This window comes from Aptenodytes patagonicus, unplaced genomic scaffold, assembly GCF_965638725.1.
Source record: "Aptenodytes patagonicus unplaced genomic scaffold, bAptPat1.pri.cur scaffold_69, whole genome shotgun sequence".
Taxonomy (NCBI): Eukaryota; Metazoa; Chordata; class Aves; order Sphenisciformes; family Spheniscidae; genus Aptenodytes; species Aptenodytes patagonicus.
In genome coordinates, this window is record NW_027472018.1 from 483587 (window position 1) to 503196 (window position 19610).

General features: G+C 72.0%; 2 protein-coding genes across 5 annotated transcripts; one reads left to right on the forward strand and one right to left on the reverse strand.

Annotated features, from left to right (window-relative positions):
* The first annotated feature begins 179 nt into the window (after positions 1 to 179).
* ATG9B (autophagy related 9B) lies at positions 180 to 8013 on the forward strand. 3 transcript variants are annotated; one of them, XM_076363576.1, is made up of 15 exons: positions 180 to 306; positions 2980 to 3097; positions 3431 to 3474; positions 3618 to 3682; positions 3804 to 3974; positions 4062 to 4203; positions 4317 to 5065; positions 5158 to 5311; positions 5387 to 5566; positions 5664 to 5909; positions 5987 to 6198; positions 6375 to 6477; positions 6980 to 7070; positions 7223 to 7344; positions 7601 to 8013. In XM_076363576.1, the coding sequence occupies exons 2-14, from the start codon at positions 2998 to 3000 to the stop codon at positions 7327 to 7329; spliced, it is 2364 nt and encodes a 787-aa protein (XP_076219691.1). In that variant the 5' UTR covers positions 180 to 306; positions 2980 to 2997; the 3' UTR covers positions 7330 to 7344; positions 7601 to 8013. The 3 variants fall into 3 exon arrangements, with proteins under 3 accessions (XP_076219691.1, XP_076219689.1, XP_076219688.1); XM_076363574.1 differs by having other exon boundaries at positions 2983 to 3097; XM_076363573.1 differs by lacking the exon at positions 180 to 306 and having other exon boundaries at positions 2907 to 3097.
* Positions 8014 to 8433: 420 nt separating this feature from the next.
* Positions 8434 to 19599, reverse strand: NOS3 (nitric oxide synthase 3). 2 transcript variants are annotated; one of them, XM_076363572.1, is made up of 25 exons: positions 19540 to 19599; positions 19051 to 19199; positions 18181 to 18343; positions 17928 to 18019; positions 17664 to 17805; positions 17438 to 17577; positions 17045 to 17219; positions 16846 to 16947; positions 16535 to 16729; positions 16388 to 16461; positions 16143 to 16287; positions 15908 to 16012; positions 15760 to 15827; positions 15529 to 15645; positions 14782 to 14956; positions 14572 to 14701; positions 14125 to 14203; positions 12452 to 12639; positions 11937 to 12115; positions 11124 to 11334; positions 10468 to 10555; positions 10108 to 10229; positions 9277 to 9425; positions 8721 to 8915; positions 8434 to 8646 (listed from the first exon to the last, which is right to left on the reverse strand). In XM_076363572.1, exons 4-25 carry the CDS (start codon positions 17981 to 17983, stop codon positions 8524 to 8526), a joined length of 2958 nt encoding a protein of 985 aa, XP_076219687.1. In that variant the 5' UTR covers positions 17984 to 18019; positions 18181 to 18343; positions 19051 to 19199; positions 19540 to 19599; the 3' UTR covers positions 8434 to 8523. The 2 variants fall into 2 exon arrangements, with proteins under 2 accessions (XP_076219687.1, XP_076219686.1); XM_076363571.1 differs by lacking the exons at positions 18181 to 18343; positions 19051 to 19199; positions 19540 to 19599 and having other exon boundaries at positions 17664 to 17780; positions 17928 to 17959.
* Positions 19600 to 19610: the final 11 nt, after the last annotated feature.

Here is a 19610-nt window from a genome sequence, read left to right on the forward strand (position 1 = left end):
CCGGACCCGCACCGGGGCCCGGGACCCCGCATCCCCGGCCCTCCGGCCTCCGCACCGCGACCCCCAATACCCCCGGACCCCGCACCGGTCCCGCCTTACCCGCGCTCGGACCCCGCTCCCCACGGCGGGGGACCCCCCCGAGACCCCCGCCCGCCCCCCCCCGGTGCCGGTGCCGGTGCCGGTGCCGCTGCGGCCATGCCCGGCGGCGGGACACGGTCCCGGTCCCGGGGCAGGTGCGGGGCTAGGTGAGAGTCCGGCACCTGGGACACCGGCCCCGCGGGGACCGTGCCAGCGCCGAGCCAAGAGGTGAGCTGCGGCGGGGTACGGGGGCACCGGGGGGCAGTGGGGGCCACCAGGGACGGGGCATGGGGCAGCGGAGATGGGGGCACCGGGGGTCACCAGGGGACGGGGGCACTGGGGCCACCGAGCACCGGGGACGGGGGTCACCAGGGGACGGGGACACAGGAGCAGCTGCCCCAATGTGGCCCCAAGCAGTCGCAGTGTGATCACCCTGCTCCTTCCCAGGGTCCCCTGGCCCGGCCGCTGCAGGGACGCTGCACTTGGGACCCCCCATGCCCGTGCCTGGCCTGGTGGGGGTACACGGGGGCACCAGCTGCCAGTGCTCGCACAGGGCAGATATGTCCCCACTCCTGTCCCCACGCCTGTCCCCACAGGGTCACTGGGGAGCCCATGTCCCTGCGGGGGGCGCGTGGGCCCGTGGGGTCCAAGATGACTCCGCGGCACTGTCGAGGTTCTGGTGTCTATCTGTGTGCGGGGCTGTCCCCACAGGAGTGTCCACAAAGAGTGGCTGTGTCCCCATGGGAGTGTCCCCACAGGGTGGCTGTGTCTCTGTGGGGTGTGTGTCACCACGGTGCTATTGGGGTACGTGTCACTACAGGGTGTGTGTCACCGTGGGGCCGTCATGTTGACTGTGTCCCCATGGGGCTGCCTGTGTCCCCACCAAGGTGCGTGTGTCCCTGTGGGGTTGTGGGGGTCCCTGTGTGGACACACATCCCACCGTGGGGACACTGGGGCGCGCGTGTCCTCGCAGGGGTCACCGGGGCCTTTGCCAGGGCGCCTGCCCCTGGGGGGATGGTCTGTCCCCACAGGTGCCACGGGGCTATGCTGGGGCACGTGGGGGACCAGCGTGTTGGGGGGGGTGTTCCTGGGCTGCCCTGCCCCAGCACGGGGGTCCCCTCACCGGCTCTCGGCCCCCCTGGCTGTTTACGCCGCCCGGGCTATTTTCAGGCACCCCAGCCCCGTGGGTATTTTTGGCCGCCCGGTGCGGGGCACATGGGGGAAGGGCCGTGCCGGCGTCACCAGTGGGCGATGGCTGGGGACACACGATCCCGGGGGACACAGTGGCTCTGTCCCCAACGGGGAGTTGCACAAGGCCGGGGGTCAGCGCAGGGACGGTGTGTCCGGCAGTGCCCGGGTCTCTGCCAGCTGCAGCTGCGTCCCTCCTGCTGAATCACCGCCCCAGGGCCTGGGGCTCCCTTGTGCCCGTGGCCTCGCCGCACCGGCCCGGTGCCGTGAGTCAGGCCCCGGCAGTGCCACGGTGGGGTGGGGCCGGACGGCATCACCTGCGGCCACTGGCCCGGCCGGGCACTGGCACTGGCCACGGGAGGGGACACTGGTGGCGTGCGGGGCTGTGGGAGCACTGACCGGCGGCGGTAAGGGGAGGGCAGTGGGGCCCAGATGGGGGGGGGGTCCTGTCCTGCCCCAGGGGGTGGGGGTCCCATCCTGCCCTGAGAGTCCGGGGGTCCCATCCTGTGCCGAGGGGAGGGGGTCCTGTCCTTCCCCAAGGGGCTGAGGGTCCCATCCTGCCCCCGGGTCCAGGTGTCCTGTCCTGCCCCAAGGGGGTAGGGGTCCTGTCCTGCCCTGAGGGGAGGAGGGTCCTGTCCTTCCCCAGGGCAGTGGGGGTCCCATCCTGCCACAGGGGCTCGGGGTCCTGCTTTGCCCTGGGTGCTGGGGGTCCTGTCCTGCCCTGAGAGTTCGGGGGTCCCATCCTGCCCCAGGGCAGTGGGGGTCCCGTGCTTCCCCAAGGGGCTGAGGGTCCCATCCTGCCCCAAGGGTCCAGGGGTCCCCTCCTTCCCCAGGGGCTGGGGGTGCTGGCCTTCCCCAGGGCAGTGGGGGTCCCATCTGGCCCCAAGGGGTTGGGGGTCCCAAACTGCCCCAAGGGAACTGGGGTCCTGTGTTGCCCCAAGGGGCTGGGGCTCATGTCCCGAGGGTTTGAGGTCCCTCCTGCCCCAGGGCCCAGGGGTCCTGTCCTGCCCCAAAGGGGTTGCGGTCCTGTCCTCCCCCGGGGCCAGGGGTCCCCAGGGCATTAAGAGGCCACCAGGGCTCCGGAGCTGGCCCTGAGCTCTGTCCTGCGCCCCGGCTGCTGTCCTGACTCTGGGCTGCTCGCTGCCCCACAGCTCCGTGGGGACAGGGGTCCATGGGTGGGGGTCTGTGGGGAGGGGGTCCATGGGGAGGGGGCTCCATGGGGATGGGGGTCCACTCCACTCGGATAGGCAGGGGGACAGCGCAGCATGGCCTGAGGGGCGGATGCGGGGTGAAGCGGGGGTCTCTGCCGGGCCGGGCAGGGGTCTCTCCCCAGGGACCTCTGGCCCCGCGGGGGCGGGCATGGCCGGGCACTGGCAGTGATCCAGCCGGTGGGACGGGACGGGCGGCGTGCGTGGCGTGGCCCTGCCCGGGGCTGTGGCCATGGCCGCGGTGCAGGAGGCCAGCTCAGGCCGCCCGAATTCGGGGCATGCGGGCGGCGCTGCGTGACCTCGCCGGCATTTCCGGCTCCTGGCCCTGGGGCAGACAGCTCAGCCGGGCTCGGCACGGCATCCCCGTGCCCCACGGCTGGGCTCTAGCTGCCCCATGGCCCATGGGGCTGCAGGGGGCCTCCATCCCCCCAGGCACCCCCCCTGCCAGGGTCTGCCAGGCGGGGGTCCCTGGGCCGCGGCGGCGGGTGCCGACGGGTGTCCCCAGCAGGTGGTGCGGTGGGCGATGGCGGCACAGGGGGAGTACCAGCGCCTGGAGGACTTCGAGGAGGACTCACCCCCCGGCGAGGAGGAGCTGCTGGTGCATGTCACCGAAGGGCTGCAAGGTAGCGGGGGTCCAGACCCTGCCAGGGAGGGGTCCAGGCTGCTGGTGGGAGCAGGTGCTGCCCTGGGGGGTGGAGGGTCACAGTGGGCGGTCTGGGGGTCATGGCCCCCCATGGGGCTCAGGCTGGGGGGCTCAACCAGAGGGGAGGGAGGGCAGCCTGCCCGGGGTGTGCAGGCAGGGGGGGCACCGTCTGCCCCTCAGCCCTCCAGCTGGTCAGAGGTGGGGGGATTGTGGGTCCCAGGCAGGGGTGCCCCATGGATGGGGGATGTCGGGGGCCAGGGCGAGCCGGGCCATGGCCCCGGCTCAACCCCTGCTGTTTTTCTCTCCTCGCCAGACTCCTGGCACCACATCAAGAACCTGGATAATTTCTTCACCAAGATATCCTTGCAGGGCCCCTGCCTGGCTGCTGCCCAGCCCTGCCTGCGGCAGGCACCGCGGTGGGGGGGGTGGGGGGACCCCGGTGCCGAGGGGGGGCAGGGGGTCCGGCACCACGGGCACATGCTCCTTAACGCACCCCCAACATCTACCACTTCCACCAGAAGAACGGCTTCGCCTGCATGATGCTCTCTGACCTCTTCGAGCTGGTGTAAGTACCGGTGGTATGCCCACCCCCACCTGCCATGCTGCACCGTGCTGTGCCGTGCCGTGCCGCGCCGCGCCAGGCGGCCGCGGAGCGAGGAGCTGTGCTGATCCCCCGCCGCCCCCAGGCAGTTCCTGTTCGTCGTCACCTTCACCACCTTCCTGCTGTGCTGTGTGGAGTACGACGTCCTCTTTGCCAACCGACCGCTCAACCACAGCCACACCGGGGGGGCGGCCCCCGACCGCAGCAAGGTGACGCTGCCCGACGCCATCCTGCCCGCCCCACAGTGCGCCCAGAGGTGAGGAGGGGGCCGGGAGCCACCGGCACGGCCATGCAAGGGGTCCCAGCACTGCCGGGTCCCCTCCTGACACGCGTCCCCTGCCAGGATCCGGGCCAGAGGCTGGGTCATCTTCCTGCTGGTGATGGCGGCCGTCTTCTGGCTGTACCGGCTGGTGAAGGTGCTCTGCAGCCTGCTCAGCTACTGGGAGATCCGCGCCTTCTACATCAAAGCCCTCAATATCCCCTCGGTGAGCGGTGCCATGGGGAGGGGGCTGGCGGGGCGGGGGCCGGCCATGCTGTGCCGTGCCGTGCCGAGCCATGCTGTGCCGTGCTGGCATAGATTGGCATGTCGTTGGTGCAGGAGGGGCTGTGCAACTACAGCTGGCAGGAGGTGCAGGCACGGCTGATCTCGCTGCAGCGCCGGCAGCAGATGTGCGTGCACAAGAGGGAGCTGACAGAGCTGGACATCTACCACCGCATCCTGCGCTTCAAGAACTACACGGTGGCCATGGTCAACAAGTCGCTGCTGCCCGTCCGCTTCCACGTGCCGCTGCTGGGCCCCACCGTCTTCCTCACCCAGGGCCTCAAGTACAACCTGGAGCTGCTCCTCTTCTGGGGCCCCGGCTCCCTCTTCCAGAACAAGTGGAGCCTGCGGCCGCAGTGCAAGCGGGCAGGTGCCCGGCGGGAGCTGGCCCGGCGCCTGGCGCGCACCATGGTGCTGCTGGGTCTGGCCAACCTGCTGCTCTGCCCCTGCGTGCTGGTCTGGCAGCTCCTCTACGCCTTCTTCAGCTACGCCGAGGTGATCAAGCGGGAGCCGGGCAGCCTGGGCGCCCGCCGCTGGTCCCTCTACGGCCGCCACTACCTGCGCCACTTCAATGAGCTCAACCACGAGCTGCAGGCGCGGCTGAGCCGTGGCTACAAGCCGGCCACCAAGTACATGAACTCCTTCACCAGCCCGCTGCTCACCGTGCTGGCCAAGAATGTCGGCTTCTTCGCCGGCTCCATCCTGGCCGTGCTTATCGTCCTGACCGTCTACGACGAGGACGTGCTGACGGTGCAGCACATCCTCACTGCCATCACACTGCTGGGGCTGGTGGTCACCCTGGCCAGGTGGGTGTGCCGTGCCGTGCCGTGCCGTTGGCTGGCACAGTGGGTGGCGGGGTGGCTGAGCGGGAGGTGGGACACCTGCCCCCCGCCCGCAGGTCCTTCATCCCCGATGAGCACACGGTGTGGTGCCCGGAGCAGCTGCTGCAGCGTGTCCTGGCCCACGTCCACTACATGCCCGACCACTGGCAGGGCAACGCCAGCCGGTCGGAGACACGTGGCGAGATGGCGCAGCTCTTCCAGTACAAGGCGGTGAGCGCGGGCAGGGCCGGGAGGGTGGGTGGTGGGCCCCCCACACACACACACTGACCCCCTGGCCGCCCGCAGGTCTTCATCCTGGAGGAGCTGCTGAGCCCCATCCTCACCCCCCTCATCCTCATCTTCGCCCTGCCCGCCCGCGCCCTGGACATCGTCGACTTCTTCCGCAACTTCACGGTGGAGGTGGTGGGGGTGGGCGACATCTGCTCCTTCGCCCAGCTCGACGTCCGCAACCACGGCAATCCCCAGGTGGGGTGTGTCCTGGGGTGTGGGGGGGTCCCGGGGATGGGTCCCGAGGTAGCAGGGTCCTGCACACGGCAGCCCTGCTCACCCCCCTGCCCCACAGTGGCTGTCGGCCGGGCAGACAGAGGCCTCCGTGTACCAACAAGCAGAGAACGGGAAGACAGAGCTGTCGCTGATGCACTTCGCCATCACCAACCCACGCTGGCAGCCGCCGCCGCCGAGCGAGCTCTTCCTCAGCCACCTGAAGGAGAAGGTGCAGCAGGATGCGGCCGCCGCACCGCCCGCCCAGTGCATCCTGGCCGAGGGGCCGCTGGGCGCCTCCCTCTTCTCCGATGACTCGGCCGTGGCGGTGAGCGGGGTGGGTGGTGGGGCCGGGGGGGGTCCGGGGGTCTCTGGCTGGGGCTGCCCTGACGTATGTTTCTGCAGCCGGATGGCTTACTGGCCAGTGTCCTGGCCCGGCCCATCTTCTCGGCCAGCGGGCTGGTGTCCCGGGACCGGCGCTTCGCCCAGCCCTGCAGCACCGCCAGCGCCGCCGCCAGCGTCCTGGCCTCCCTGGCGTCCCCCCTGCCCGGGCGGGCGCACGGCCCCTCCACCGACAGCCCTGGCTGCCACAGCGACCGCCCGCTCCCCGAGGAGAGGTCCTGCCGACGCAGAGGCTGGGGTGCCTGGGGGCTCTGCACCCCCCCGGGCTGGTGCCGGGGGGCTGGGGGGTGATGGAGGGGGCGTGGGGAGGGGGTGTCGTGGCGGGGAGGGGAGGGGGTGTCATGGCAGGGCCCCGCGTGCCGGCGGGGTGCTCACCGGACTCTGCCCACAGCCTGCTCCTGAGCGAGTCGCGGCTGCGCAGCCTGAGCCACTCGGTGCTGCTCTCCGAGGTGGCCTCGGCCGAGATGAGCCTCCACGCCATCTACCTGCATGAGGTGTGTCCCCTGGCGTCCCCCCGCCCTGGCCACGCGTCCCTCGAGTCCCCTGCCTGCGGGTCCCCTGCCCGCAGGCGTATCCCTGGGGGCGGGGGGCGAGGGCTGGGGGGTGGCTGCGCCCGTCCAGGCACTCTGCCCTCGCCTCTTGCCCGCCCCCACTCAGGCTGGCCCCCGCGCGGGTCTCGCCTGGCCCTGGCACCAGTCCCCAATCCCCAGTCCCCTGTCCCCTGTCCCATGCCAGGCTGGCCTCTGCCGGGGACCCTACGGCTGCTGCCAGACAGGGTGCTGGGGGCAAGGCACCATGGCCGGCGTTACTGCAGCCGTGTCCCCCCTTCTGCCACCCCTTTGGGGGCAGGGGCGGTGTCCCGCGATGGGAGCTGCCCTCCCCGCTGCCCCATGGTGAGGCAGCCTGCCATGATGGGGGGCTGTGACCACCTCTGGGGGGGGGGATATCTCTGACCGCCACGACGGGGGTCTCTGACCGCCTCTCCCACCCTTCCAGCTTCACCAGCAGCAGCAGCAGGGCCCCGGGCCCCAGGCCGTGGGGGTGTGGGTGGCCGCGGGGGCACCCAAGCCACCCTCCGTGACCGCAGGTGAGCACTGCGCCGGGGGTCCCGGGGACACGTGCTGGCCCCCATCCCCCGTGGGGCCGAGCACAGAGATGGGGCAGCTGGGGGGTCCTGCGGGCCAGGACCCCGGGCCAGGGCTGCGGGGCCGAGGTGGCTCTGACCCCCCTGCACCCCAGGCTCGGCTGCCAGGGCCTCGCAAGCTCAGCACCGGGAGATGCCGCTGGGCAGCTGGGCCGAGGAAGAGGAGGAGGAAGAGGAGGAGGAAGAGCAGACAGCAGGCTAGCCGGCCTCGGCTCCGGTGGGTGAGGGCACGGCCTGGCCAGGCAGCCCCAGCCCGGGGAGGGTCGGTGACTACCGGGGCTGGGGTGGCCGGTGCGGGACAGGGTGATGGGGCTGGACCCCCACGGGGGCTGGGGCCCAGCAGTGTCCGGCCGGTGTGCATGCCGGCATCCCTGCTGCCGGGGTCCCCACTGCCGGTGTCCCTGCTGCTGGGGTCCCTCCTGCCGGCGTCCCCGCTGCCAGAGTTGCTGCTGATGGACCCGTTTCCACCGCAGGGTCCTGGGCGTGCCGAGAGCTCCTGGTGCTGCCGGGCACAGTGCCGGGGGAGCTGCCAGGAGGCGCTGGCTGGGACCGGGCGCAGCTGCCCGCCATGCTGCCCGGGAGCCGGGATGCAGGATGGTCTGGCCGGCCCTGCCCGTGTGGGCCCCCTGCTCGGGCACGTGGCCTTGCCGGTGGCCCCGCTGCAGCACGGGGCCGGGAGCGCTGCCGGGGGCAGCCAGCCCCACGAGGTGCTATATTTATGGGGGTACACAGGGTGCCCGGGCTGCCCCTTCCTGGGGCTGGTGCTGTCCCCACTCCCGCCACCTGCCTGGGCCTCTGCCCCCACGCGGTGCCCTGCCCCGGGCACCGGCTGCACCGAGCTGCCGCGGGAAATAAAGGTTTACAGAGGGGCTGTGCCCAGCGGTGACTGCGCCCCGGAGCTGTCAGGGGGCTGGGGGGGCCACACTGTGGGGATGCGGGGCTGTGCAGGGGGATGCCGTGGCGGTGCGGGGGGCAATGCCCTGGACAGGGCCGTGGTGGTTTGGGGTGTGATGCTGGGGCGCGTGGGCTGATGGCAGCAGTGGTGCCGGGGCGATGCTGTTCGCCGGCAGCCAGGCAGGTTGGAGCTGCGGGGACCATGGCTGTGTCCCCTCATCCCACCCACCCGCCGTTCCCAGCTGCCCCACACCTGCCCCGTCTGTGGCCGGAGCAGGGCCACGGGTGTGGCCTTTGCGACCCCACCGCAAAGGGCCTGAAGAGCCCAGCCCACCCGTGCCCACCCCACCATTCCTGGCCATGTGCGGTGCCGGCAGTGCCACCCCAAGGGAGGCGAAGCGCCGGGCCGGGGTTATCAAAACTAAACCTTTACTGGGGAGGCGGCGCTGCCTGCAGCGGGGCAGGGGGAGCATCCGCGGGGGCCCTTCCTGCCCCGGCACGCTCAGGGGGCCGGGCCCGGCTGCCGGCGCTCCTGCATGGAGAAGGACTGGCTGCGGATGCGGAAGGCCACCTCCTGCGTTCGGAAGGTGAGACCGAAGATGTCCTCGTGGTAGCGGTTCTTGTCCTGAGGGAGCAGGCATCAGGGTGGCATGCCGGGCGCGGTGCCGGCGCCGGCGTGCCGCACGTCCCCAGCCTTACCCGCAGCTCGCTGATGAAGTCCCCCGCCTGGCCCAGCGTCATGCCGGCCTGCTGCACCAGGATGTGCTGCACCGTCTGCAGCACCTCGGTGGCCATTGTCACGTCCCCGCAGACGTACATGTGCCCGCCGCTCTGGCACAGCACCTGGTGCACCTCCGCAGCCAGCTGCGTCCGCAGCACGTCCTGCACGTAGGTCTGGGAACACCACGCCGGGGTGGCCGCTGACACCCAGCACACGGCCCCCACCCCAGCCCCAGCCCTGGCCCCTGCCCCGTGCCCCTGTCCCCAACTCCACCCTGCCCCTTTGTACCCTGTCCCTGTCCTTATTTCTGTCCCCATCTTCGTCTGTGTCCCCCTCCCACCCTTGCCTCCATCCCTGTCTTTGTGTCCCCCGCCCTATCCCTGTCCCCTCCATTTCTGTCCCCACCCTGTCCCCATCGCACCCCTGTCCCCAGCTCCATCCTCATCCCAGTCTGTCTCCATTCTTGTCCCCATCCTGTCCCCATCCCATCCTGGCCCCCACCTCCACCCCATCCCTGTCCCCGTCCCGTCCCACCTTGGGGGTCCCCGGCTCGCGGGAGAAGGCGGTGAGGACCTGGCTGAGGGCCCCCTGCTCCTGCGCCTCCTGCATCTCCTGCCGGTAGATGTGGTCCAGCGCGGAGGAGCGGCAGCCAAACACCAGCACCATGCTGCCCAGGGGGCCGCCTGCGGGGGGGCAGCAGCCAGACGGGACCTGTCCCTGTGTACCCACCTCCCTGCGTCCCCGTGCACCGTGTCCCCACGTCCTCATGTCCCCGTCTCCCCATGCACTGTGTCCCCACGTCCCCATACCCTGCGTCCCCGCTCCCCTGCATCCTGCAGCCCCCCATGTCCCTGTGTCCCCATGCTCCCCTGTCCCCACGCCCCCGTGCCACGCATCCCCGTGACCCCCATCTCCACGCCGCCCTGCCCCTGTGTCCCCATGTCCCCGGCCTCCATCCCCTTCCCCGTCCCCACGGCCCCAACCCCGTGCCCCGCATCCCCGCGTCGCTATGCCCCACGTCCCCGTGACCCCGCATCCTCGTGTCCCCGGCCCCCAATCACAGAACCATAGAATCATTGAGGTTGGAAAAGACCTCTAAGACCATCGAGTCCAACTGTCAACCCAACACCCCCATGCCCACTAAACCATGTCCCTCAGCGCCTCATCTACTCGTCTTTTAAATACCTCCAGGGATGGGGACTCAGCCACTTCCCTGGGCAGCCTCTTCCAATGTTTCACCACTCAATCCTCCATCCCCAGGTGCCCCGTGTCCCTTGTCCCGCATCCCGGTGCCACCGTCTCCTTGCGTCCCCGGCCACCACCCCTGTCGTCCCCCCCCCCCACCCCCGTCCCCCCGTCCCCGACCTCCGGCCCGCAGGTGGTGCAGCCGCTGCTGCCAGAAGCTGCGGAAGGGCGCGACGCCGGTGCCGGGTCCCACCAGGACGCAGGGGGCCTCGGGGGCGGGCGGCAGCCGGAACGAGGGGGCCCTGCGGGCAGCGGGTCAGCGGGGGAGCCCGGGACAGCGCCCGGCGCGGCGGGGGGGGGGGCGGGGGGGGGGAGGCGCAGGGTATGCCGGGAAATGGAGTCCTGGGCACGGGGAGGCCGCACCGAGGCATGCTGGGAGATGTAGTCCTGTGGGCGCGCGGCGCGGGGGGGGGCACCGAGGCACGCTGGGACATGCAGTCGGGGGCGGGGGGGGGTCGTTCAGGCAGGGCCGTCCCTTACCCCCGGATGAAGGCAGGCACCGTGTCCCCGGGCTGCAGCCGCGCCAGCCAGGTGGAGCAGACGCCGTAGTGCAGGGGGCCCTGCCCATCTGCGGGGACCCGAGCAGCTGGAGGGGCCGCGGCTGGCAGCCCCCCGGCTGGCAGCCCCCCCGGCAGGCAGCCCCCCCGGCAGGGGCTGGGAACACCGCTGTCCCCGGGCAGGGCTGGGGGACGGGGGCCCTGGGGGACCTGGGACAGTGCATGGGGGATGGGGGGGTGGCTGGTGCCGGGGGGGGAGGGGGCGGGGGGCACGTCCCTGGGGGCTCCACCACGTCCAACAGCAGCACCCGGGCACTGTGTGACAGGGCTGGGCTGTGGGGGACCCCGGAGATGCTCTGGGGTCCTGGGGGTGCCCTGGAGACCCTGGAGATGCTCTGGGGACACTGGAGATGCTCTGGGGAGCCCAGAGATGCCCTGGGGACCCCAGAGGTGCCCTGGGGACCCTTGAGATGCTCTGGGGATCCTGGAGGTGCTCTGGGGATCCTGGAGGTGCCCTGGGGCCAGGCAACATGGGGGCGCTGGGAGCAGGAGCCACCGTGCTGGTGGCAGGGCAGAAGGTAGCAGCCCCCCACCCGGGGCACCTGCCGGCCCCCCCTGCCCACCCCCCTCCCCGCTCACTCTCGCTGTGGTAGGTGACGACGGCCACGGTGAGGTGGATCTCCCCGGGGCTGGGGCCGGGCGCGGAGCTGATGGAGTAGTAGCGCGGCTGGAGCAGTGGCAGCTGGGTGAGCAGCAGGGCGGCCGGCAGCCGCACCGAGGGGAACTCCTCCAGCACCTCCAGCAGCGTGGGGCACCGGAACCACTTCCAGTCCTCATACAGCCGGGCATCCTGCAAGGCACCCAGCTGGGCCACGGCCACCGCACCCGGCACTCCGGCCCGACAGGGGCCCGGCATCCCAGCCGGGGGGGGGGGGGGGGGCAGCGTCCCAGCATCCCAGCCAGGGAGGGTTCCAGCATCCCAGTGAGGGAGGGTTCCAGCATTCCAGCATCCCAGCCAGGGAGGGGGCCAGTATCCCAGTATCCCAGCCAGGGAGGGGGCCAACATCCCAGCATCCCAGCAGGGAGGGGGCCAACATCCCAGTGTCCCAGCATCCCAGTGAGGGAGGGTTCCAGCATTCCAGTATCCCAGCCAGGGAGGGGGCCAACATCCCAGCATCCCAGCAGGGAGGGGGCCAGCATCCCAGCCAGGGAGGGGGCCAGCATCCCAGTATCCCAGCCAGGGAGGGGGCCAGCATCCCAGCATCCCAGCATTCCAGCCAGGGAGGGGCCCCAGCATCCCAGCACCCCTCCAGGCACCCCAGGCAGGGGAACTGCGCTGCCCAGCAGCCCAGCCAGGCAGGGACCCAGCATCCCAATCAGGCAGGGACCCAGCATCCCAGCACCCGCCCCCCAGCCCCTCTCCCCCGGGGTGGCAGCCCCCCCGCCCCCCACCTGGCTGAGCTGCTGCAGGCGCTGGCGGTCGGCCGGCTCCCGCGCCAGCGCGGCCAGGAGCTGCAGGAAACGGGGGCTCGGCGGGGCCGCCACGTCCAGGAAGAAGGTGAGCGCCTGGGCCAGGGTGCAGGGGGGCAGGCGGCTCTGCGGCACCCAGGGCAGCGGGGGGGGACACCCGCCTGCGGGACAGCGGGACGGGACGGGACGGGACGGGATGGGATGGGATGCGACAGGGATGGGATGCGACAGGGATGCCCAGCCCCTTCCCCACTCCCTGCCCCTTCCCCCTTCCCCACTCCCTGCCCCTTCCCGTTCCCCTGTCCCTGCCCCTTCCCCCTTCCCTTGCCCCTTCCCCACTTCCTTCCCTTGCCCCTGCCCCAGGCCCTTCCCCTGCCCCAGCCCGTTCCCCAGTCCCCCTTCCCTTGCCCCTTCCCCACTCCCTGCCCCTTCCCTTGCCCCCTCCCCTGCCCCTGCCCCTTTCCCCTGCCCCTTCCCCAGCCCCCGGTGGTCCCTACCGCTGGGGTCCCCCTCCAGGCTCTCCACCTGGACGGGCTGCTCGGGGGGCGGGGGGTCCTCCACCCGCCCCAGCAGCCCCCGCACCAGCTCGGGGCGGTTGGCGGGGAAGACGCCGACGTGGTCCCCGGGCTGGTACCGCAGCTCCGCCTGCCCCGCCGAGCCCAGCCGCACCAGCAGGGTGGCCCGGCTGCGCCGGGGGGTCAGCGGGGGGGACGCGGGGGTCCCGGGGGCGTGGGGACCCTGGGGGCGGGGGTGTCCCGAGGGTGGATGGTCCCGGGGATGGGGGGTCCCGGGGGCGTGGGGTTCCAGGGATGGATGGTCCCAGGGGTGGGGGAGTCCCGGGGATGGGGGTGTCCCGAGGGTGGGGGGTCCCGGGGAGGGGGGGTCCCGGGGGCGTGGGGACCCTGGGGGCGGGGGTGTCCCGAGGGTGGATGGTCCCGGGGATGGGGGGTCCCGGGGGTAGATGGTCCCGGGGAGGGGGGGTCCCGGGGGTGTGGGGACCCTGGGGGTGGGGGTGTCCCGAGGGTGGATGGTCCCGGGGATGGGGGGTCCCGGGGATGGATGGTCCCAGGGGTGGGGGTGTCCCGGGGATGGGGGGTTCCGGGGATGGATGGTCGCAGGGGTGGGGGGGTCCCGGGGATGGGGGGTCCCGGGGATGGATGGTCCCAGGGGTGGGGGTGTCCCGGGGATGGGGGGTCCCGGGGATGGATGGTCCCAGGGGTGGGGGGGTCCCGGGGATGGGGGGTTCCGGGGATGGATGGTCCCAGGGGTGGGGGGGTCCCGGGGATGGGGGTGTCCCGAGGGTAGATGGTCCCGGGGAGGGGGGGTCCCGGGGATGGGGGGTTCCGGGGATGGATGGTCCCAGGGGTGGGGGGGTCCCGGGGATGGGGGTGTCCCGAGGGTAGATGGTCCCGGGGAGGGGGGGTCCCGGGGGTGTGGGGACCCTGGGGGTGGGGGTGTCCCGAGGGTGGATGGTCCCGGGGATGGGGGGTCCCGGGGATGGATAGTCCCAGGGGTGGGGGTGTCCCGGGGATGGGGGGTTCCGGGGATGGATGGTCCCAGGGGTGGGGGGGTCCCGGGGATGGGGGTTCCGGGGATGGATGGTCCCAGGGGTGGGGGGGTCCCGGGGATGGGGGTGTCCTGAGGGTGGATGGTCCCGGGGATGGGGGGTCCTGGGGGTGTGGGGACTCTGGGGGTGGGGGTGTCCCGAGGGTGGATCGTCCCGGGGATGGATGGTCCCAGGGGTGGGGGGATCCCGGGGATGGGGGGTCCTGGGAGTGTGGGGACCCTGGGGGTGGGGGTGTCCCGAGGGTGGATGGTCCCGAGGATGGATGGTCCCAGGGGTGGGGGGGTCCCGGGGATGGGGGTGTCCCGGGAATGGGGGGTCCCGGGGGTGTGGGGACCCTGGGGGTGGGGGTGTCCCGAGGGTGGATGGTCCCGAGGATGGGGGGTCCCGGGGGTGTGGGGACTCTGGGGGTGGGGGTGTCCCGAGGGTGGATGGTCCCGGGGATGGATGGTCCCAGGGGTGGGGGGGTCCCGGGGATGGGGGTGTCCCGGGAATGGGGGGTCCCAGGGGTGTGGGTACCCTGGGGGTGGGGGTGTCCCGGGGGTGGATGGTCGCAGGGGTGGGGGGGTCCTGGGGATGGGGGGTCCCGGGGTGGGGGGAGCTCACCTGGACTCCTCGCTCTGCAGGTTCTCCACGGAAAGCACTGTGCAGGGGAACACCCGGCGCTTGTGCAGGTGGGACAGCCCTGGGGGGCACAGTGGGGCTGGGGGGCATGGGGGGGCACGGGGGGGCTGGGGGGGTCGCTGGGGGGGTCACAGGAGGTCCTGGGCGGTTTCATGGGGGGGGGACATCACGGGGAGGGGCTGGGAGGAGATGGGGGGTGACGGGGAGTTGGGGGGTGTCATGAGGGGGGGCTGGGGGAGACTCTCGGCAGGGTGCCGTGGGGATCCCACATTTGTGCAGGGGTGGGTGTCCCAGGGGGGCCGTGGGGCAGATGCCGGTTGCAGGTGGAGGGCGATGCAGAGGGGCAGGTGGCTCCCCAGGGTCAGGGGTTCCCTCAGGGGCTGGGGGGTGCCGGGGGGGGTGCCAGGGGGCCCAGGGGGGTGGTGGTACCAGCCAGGGTCTCTGTGGCCTGGGGCTGCACGACCAGCCGGTGCCTCTGGCGCTTCCAGCCCTGGGGGGGGGCGAAGAGCTCCTCGGGCTCCCCTGCCCCATCCCCCACGCAGAAGGTCTCACAGGCAGCCTGGGGGCACCGGGGGGGCCAGTGGGTGCGGGGGGGCCAGTGGGTGCCCCCCCCCCCCCCCCCCCGGTGCCCCCCCTGACCTGGAAGACGAGGCGGGCCCATGTGCGGAAGGACTCCTCCTGGGCGCAGAGCTCGTCACCCTCACCCATGGGCAGGACCCGCTCCCCCCCGAGCTCCTCCAGCCGCGTGTCCACCGCCCGGGCAAAGGCGCAGAAGTGGGGGTACGCCCGTGAGCCCAGCCCGAACACGGAGAACCTGCCGCCACAGCGGGGGGGGGTAGCTGAGTGCGATGAGCCCAGACCTGGCCCCCTCCACCCCGGGGTCGGACCCTGCACTGCGGGTGGGGACACCCAGGGCTGGGAGAGGGGGGCACCCAGGGTTGGGAGTGGGGGATGCTCAGGGCTGGGGGAGGGGGCATCCAGGGCTGGGGGGGGAAGCACCCAGGGATGTGGGTGGGGGTGCTCAGGGCTAAGGGAAGGGGCATCCAGGGATGTGGATCAGGGTGGGGGCTGGGTTCTGTGTGAGCAGGGGGTGGTCAGGGCTGTTACAAGCAAGGTTCAGGGTTGGGGACCCCCAGGGGCAGCTCCTGCTCTCTCCCACAGCCACGGGACGGACAGGGCTGGAGCTGTCGGAGCTGCTAGCGCCAGGACCGGTGCCCACCACGGGCTCTGCCCCCTCCCCGGCCGGCAGCCAGCCACAGCCCTGCCCAGCACCGTGCGGCCTCCCAGACGGGGCACCCCGAGCCCCAGCCCGATGCAGTTGCTTGGGCTGGGCAGAGGACCCCATCCCCGGCACCGTGGCCATGGCCGTGGCCGTGCCGGCCGTACCGCAGGGCACCCAGTGTGCCAGCACTGTCGGTGTTGCTCAGCTGCCGCCGCTTCTTCTTCCAGGAGGCGACGAGCTGGTCTGACTGTGAGACGCTGTTGAACCGAAGCTTGTAGCTCCTGTGCAGGACAGAGGGCAGGGTGAGGGCAGGGTGAGGGCAGGGCGAGGGCAGGGCGGGCCCTTCCCCACCCCAGCCCCTAGCCGGGCACCCCCGGCCTCCCCGGGGCGCTCACTTGGGCGGCTCAGCCTGGGAGGTGCTGGTGTAGGGCGAGGTCATCTCCATCAGTGCCTTGGAGAAGCTCTGTCGGGGGCAGCAGGTCACGTCCCCATCCCGTCCCCGTCTCCATCCCATCCCCTCTCCCCGCCCCCGCAGCCCCTCACCTCTGCACACTCGGGGGGGTCCCCGTTGCCGAAGGTGCTGGTCACCACCAGCACCAGGGTCTCGTGCTCCAGGGACACCACATCGTACTCGTCCATGCACAGCACCTACATGGGGGGGGACACGGAGTTGAGACATGGGCAGGGGGCTGCAATGGGTGCCTCCCCCCACCCAACCCCCCCCTACAGGGCCAAAGTCAGCCCAGGCTGCTGCTCCCCCCCATCCCCCCCTGCCCACCTTGGGGTCGAAGGCACGTCGGAAGAGCTGGCAGAGGTTCCAGGCGTAGGTCCGGGATTTGCCGGTCTCGGTGCCGTAGAGGATGGTGGCTTTGACGCGGCGCGCCATCATGTGTCCCATCAGCTTGGCTGAGATCTTCACCGCGCTGGGGGGACGGGATCACCGGGTCAGTGTCCGGGACCGGCTCGGGGACCTATGGGCAGGGAGCCCCCCAGAGACACGCCCCCCCAAGGGTGGACACCTACTTGGCCACCTCCTTGAAGGTCTTTCTCCTGGTGACGGTGGTGCCTTTGGAGACATAGACCTTCCAGGCGTCGGGCTGTGGGGCGGGCAGGGGGTCAGCCGTGGGGTGGTGTGACTGGGGGGCTGTGGGGCGGTGGGGCCGGGCCCACCTGGTAACGGAATGTGGGACAGAGCTGGTAGTTGACCATCTCCTGGTGGAAGACGGGGGTGAGGCTGCCCGAGATGGGGGGCACGATCCAGACCCAGTCGGCCGGGCACCCCCCCCGTGTCCGTAGCTCATTCTCCATGTGCTTCACGAAGGACTCAGTGGCCGCGTGGTGGTCCACGATCGTCACCTTGGCCACCTGCAGGGATGGCAAGCTTGGGGGCTGGGAGCGGCCAATACCTGCCCCGGCGTCGTGGCGGTGTCGGGGTCCCTACGGCATGGCGGTGCCGGCCTCCCCCTGGCCACGCGTCCCACCTGGTAGCTGTGCAGCACAGCGATGTTCACCTCCACCGCTGCCTTGTCCTTCCAGAGGGACGAGGTCGTCCGCGTGTCCAGCCCCATACGCAGGGCCACCTCCTGCCAGCGGTGCGGGGGGGCTCAGCCTGGCTCCCCCAGGGCGCGGGGGTCCCGGTGGGGGGCGTGGGGCGGCTGGGCCCCCCGCCGTGGGGCTCACCGGCAGCAGGTTGTAGCGCTGGCTGTCGCAGAGGTTCCTGGTGCCAATCTCGCTGCTCATGTACCAGCCGTTGAAGGGGGCCGCCGGGAACTCCAGCCCCCCAATCTCCAGCAGCATGTTGGAGACAGCCGGCAGCGCGTACCACCGCAGCCCCAGCTCCCCGAACCACTCCAGCCTGCACGGAGAGGCGGGCTCCAGCCGGGGACCCACGCCTGCCCCACACCAGCCCCACACCAGCCCCAGCTCCCCAGCGTGGGTCCCCAACCTCCATCCCAGCCCCACTCCCATCACCTCCCCAGCTGGGGGGGGTGTCCTGTCGGGGCCGGGAGGGTCCGGTTCCCTTGGGGCCGTGGGGGGCAGGCAGGGCCCATGGGGCGGCACAGCCCCACTCACGTGGGATGCTGGAGGGGCACCTCGAGGACCAGCTCCGGCGGGAGGGGGAAGAGCTCGGGGGGCTCCTCGGGTCCCTGCAGCAGCAGCGGCAGCACGTCGAAGCGGCCGCCGCCGGGGGTCCAGCCGTGGTGGATGCAGAGCTGGGGGGCAGCAGTGTCAGGGCGGGGGCAGCGCTGGGTGGGGCCGGGGGTCATGGGGTGCAGGGGGGGAGGGGGGGTCTCCCCACCTCGGTGATGTCAATGTTGGCCGGGTCCCCCTGCACGGAGCCGTCTGGCTGCCGGTACCCGGCGTAGCGGATCAGCTGCGTGTTCCAGATGCGGAAATCGCCCCGGCCCGGCATCCGCTGGGGGAAGATGGTGATGGCCGACCTGGGGGGGGGGGGGGGGCCGGGGCGGGATGTCACCAACACCCCCTGGCTGCGGGGGCAGGCAGGTCCCGCCCCGGGGGGGTCCGGCCAGCGGCGAGCACGGTGGCCGGGCAGGGCTCTCACCGAATGTTGCCGCGGTTGGTGGCGTACTGGATGTGGGTGCAGAGGAAGCTGAACATCTCCCCCACGCTGGTGCAGTCCCGGGCGTCAAACACCTGCGGGACGGGGTCAGCGGGGGGATGGGGGGACGTCCCGCTGCCCCCCCAGCTGCCCCACGGAGCACCCACCCCAGAGCGACCCCCGGCCATGGGACAGGCGTGGGGCAGGCGTGGGGCGGGGGTCCCTGCCGGTGCCATGGGGCGCCCCCCGCCCTTACCTGCAGCTTGTTCCACTGGATGCGGCCCACGCAGCGTGCGGCGTTGCGCCAGGCCTGCTTGGCCCCGAAGACAAGCTCGGGCTCCAGCAGCTCGTAGGTGCCGGTGGCCCCGATGGCGGCTTCCACCTCCCGCAGCCGCTGGGCGTGCGCTGGGGAGTTCTCCCTGCGGATGCCCCTGCGCCTCAGCCCCCCCCGAGGTCCCCCCACACCGCTGTGGGGTGCCCCAGGCAGGGATGGGGATATGGGGTGCCCCGGGGCAGGGATGGGGGTGTAGGGTGCTTTGGGGCAAGGATGGGGCTTTGGGGTATCTGTCTTGGGCAGGGCTGGGGCTGTGGGGTGCTCAGGGCAGAGCTGGGGCTGGGGCTTTGGGGTACTTCGGGGCAGGGCTGGGGATATGGGGTGCCCCAGGACAGAGATGGGGATGTGGGGTGCCCTGGGACAGAGATGAGGCTTTGGGGTGCTTTGGGGCAGGGATGGGGCTATGGGGTGCCCCAGGGCAGGGCCGGAGCAGTGGGGTGCCCCGGGGCAGTGATGGGGCTGGGGCTTTGGGGTGCTTTGGGGCAGGGCTTGGGATATGGGGTATCTTGGACAGCGATGGGACCATGGGGCACCCCGGGGCAGGGATGGGGATAGGCTGTGGGATGCTCTGGGGCAGAGAAGGGGATGTGGGGTGTCTCAGGCAGGGATGGGGCTGTGGGGTGCCCTGGGGTGGAGATGGGGTGCCCTGGAGCACAGCTGGGGCTGGGGCTATGGGGTATCTTGGGCAGGGATGGGACCGTGAGGTGCCCTGGAGCAGGGACGGGGCTGGGCTGTGGGGCACCCCAGAGCAGGGCAGGTCCATGCCGTGGGCCCCTGCTGCCCCCCGCTCACCGCCGCAGGGACAGGTAGTACTGGGTGATGAAGTCCCGGGCCAGACCCAGCAGCTCCTCGGTGGGACGGGTGCCATCGGGGGCCGGGGCTGGCAGCGGCCGCGGCAGCACCAGCGAGCCCAGGCAGCGCTGCCCCGAGCAGGGCAGCTCCTGGGGCGGGGGGGTCACCTGGGGATCCTGCCACAGACCCCCGGAACCCAGCCCTGCATCCCCCTCCCCACACCCCCAGCCTCATGCCCCACAGTCCCCACCCATGCCCCCCCAGCCTCACATCCCCCATCCCGTGCCTGCCAGCCCTGTGTCCTCCATCCCTGCACCCCCCTCTTGCACCCCCCCTCCCCACACCCCCATCCCCGTGCCCCCTAGCCCCACATCACCCATCCTTACATCCCCAACCCCACACCCTCCATCCTGCCCCCCCCCCTCCTCACACCACCCAGCCCTGCACCCCCCAGCCCCATGCCCCCCAGCCCTGCAGCCCCCCCCCCACCTGCAGGGCCTGGGCACAGAGCGTGTCGTAGCCGATGCTCCCGGTCTCCCAGTTCTTCAGCCGGGCAAAGC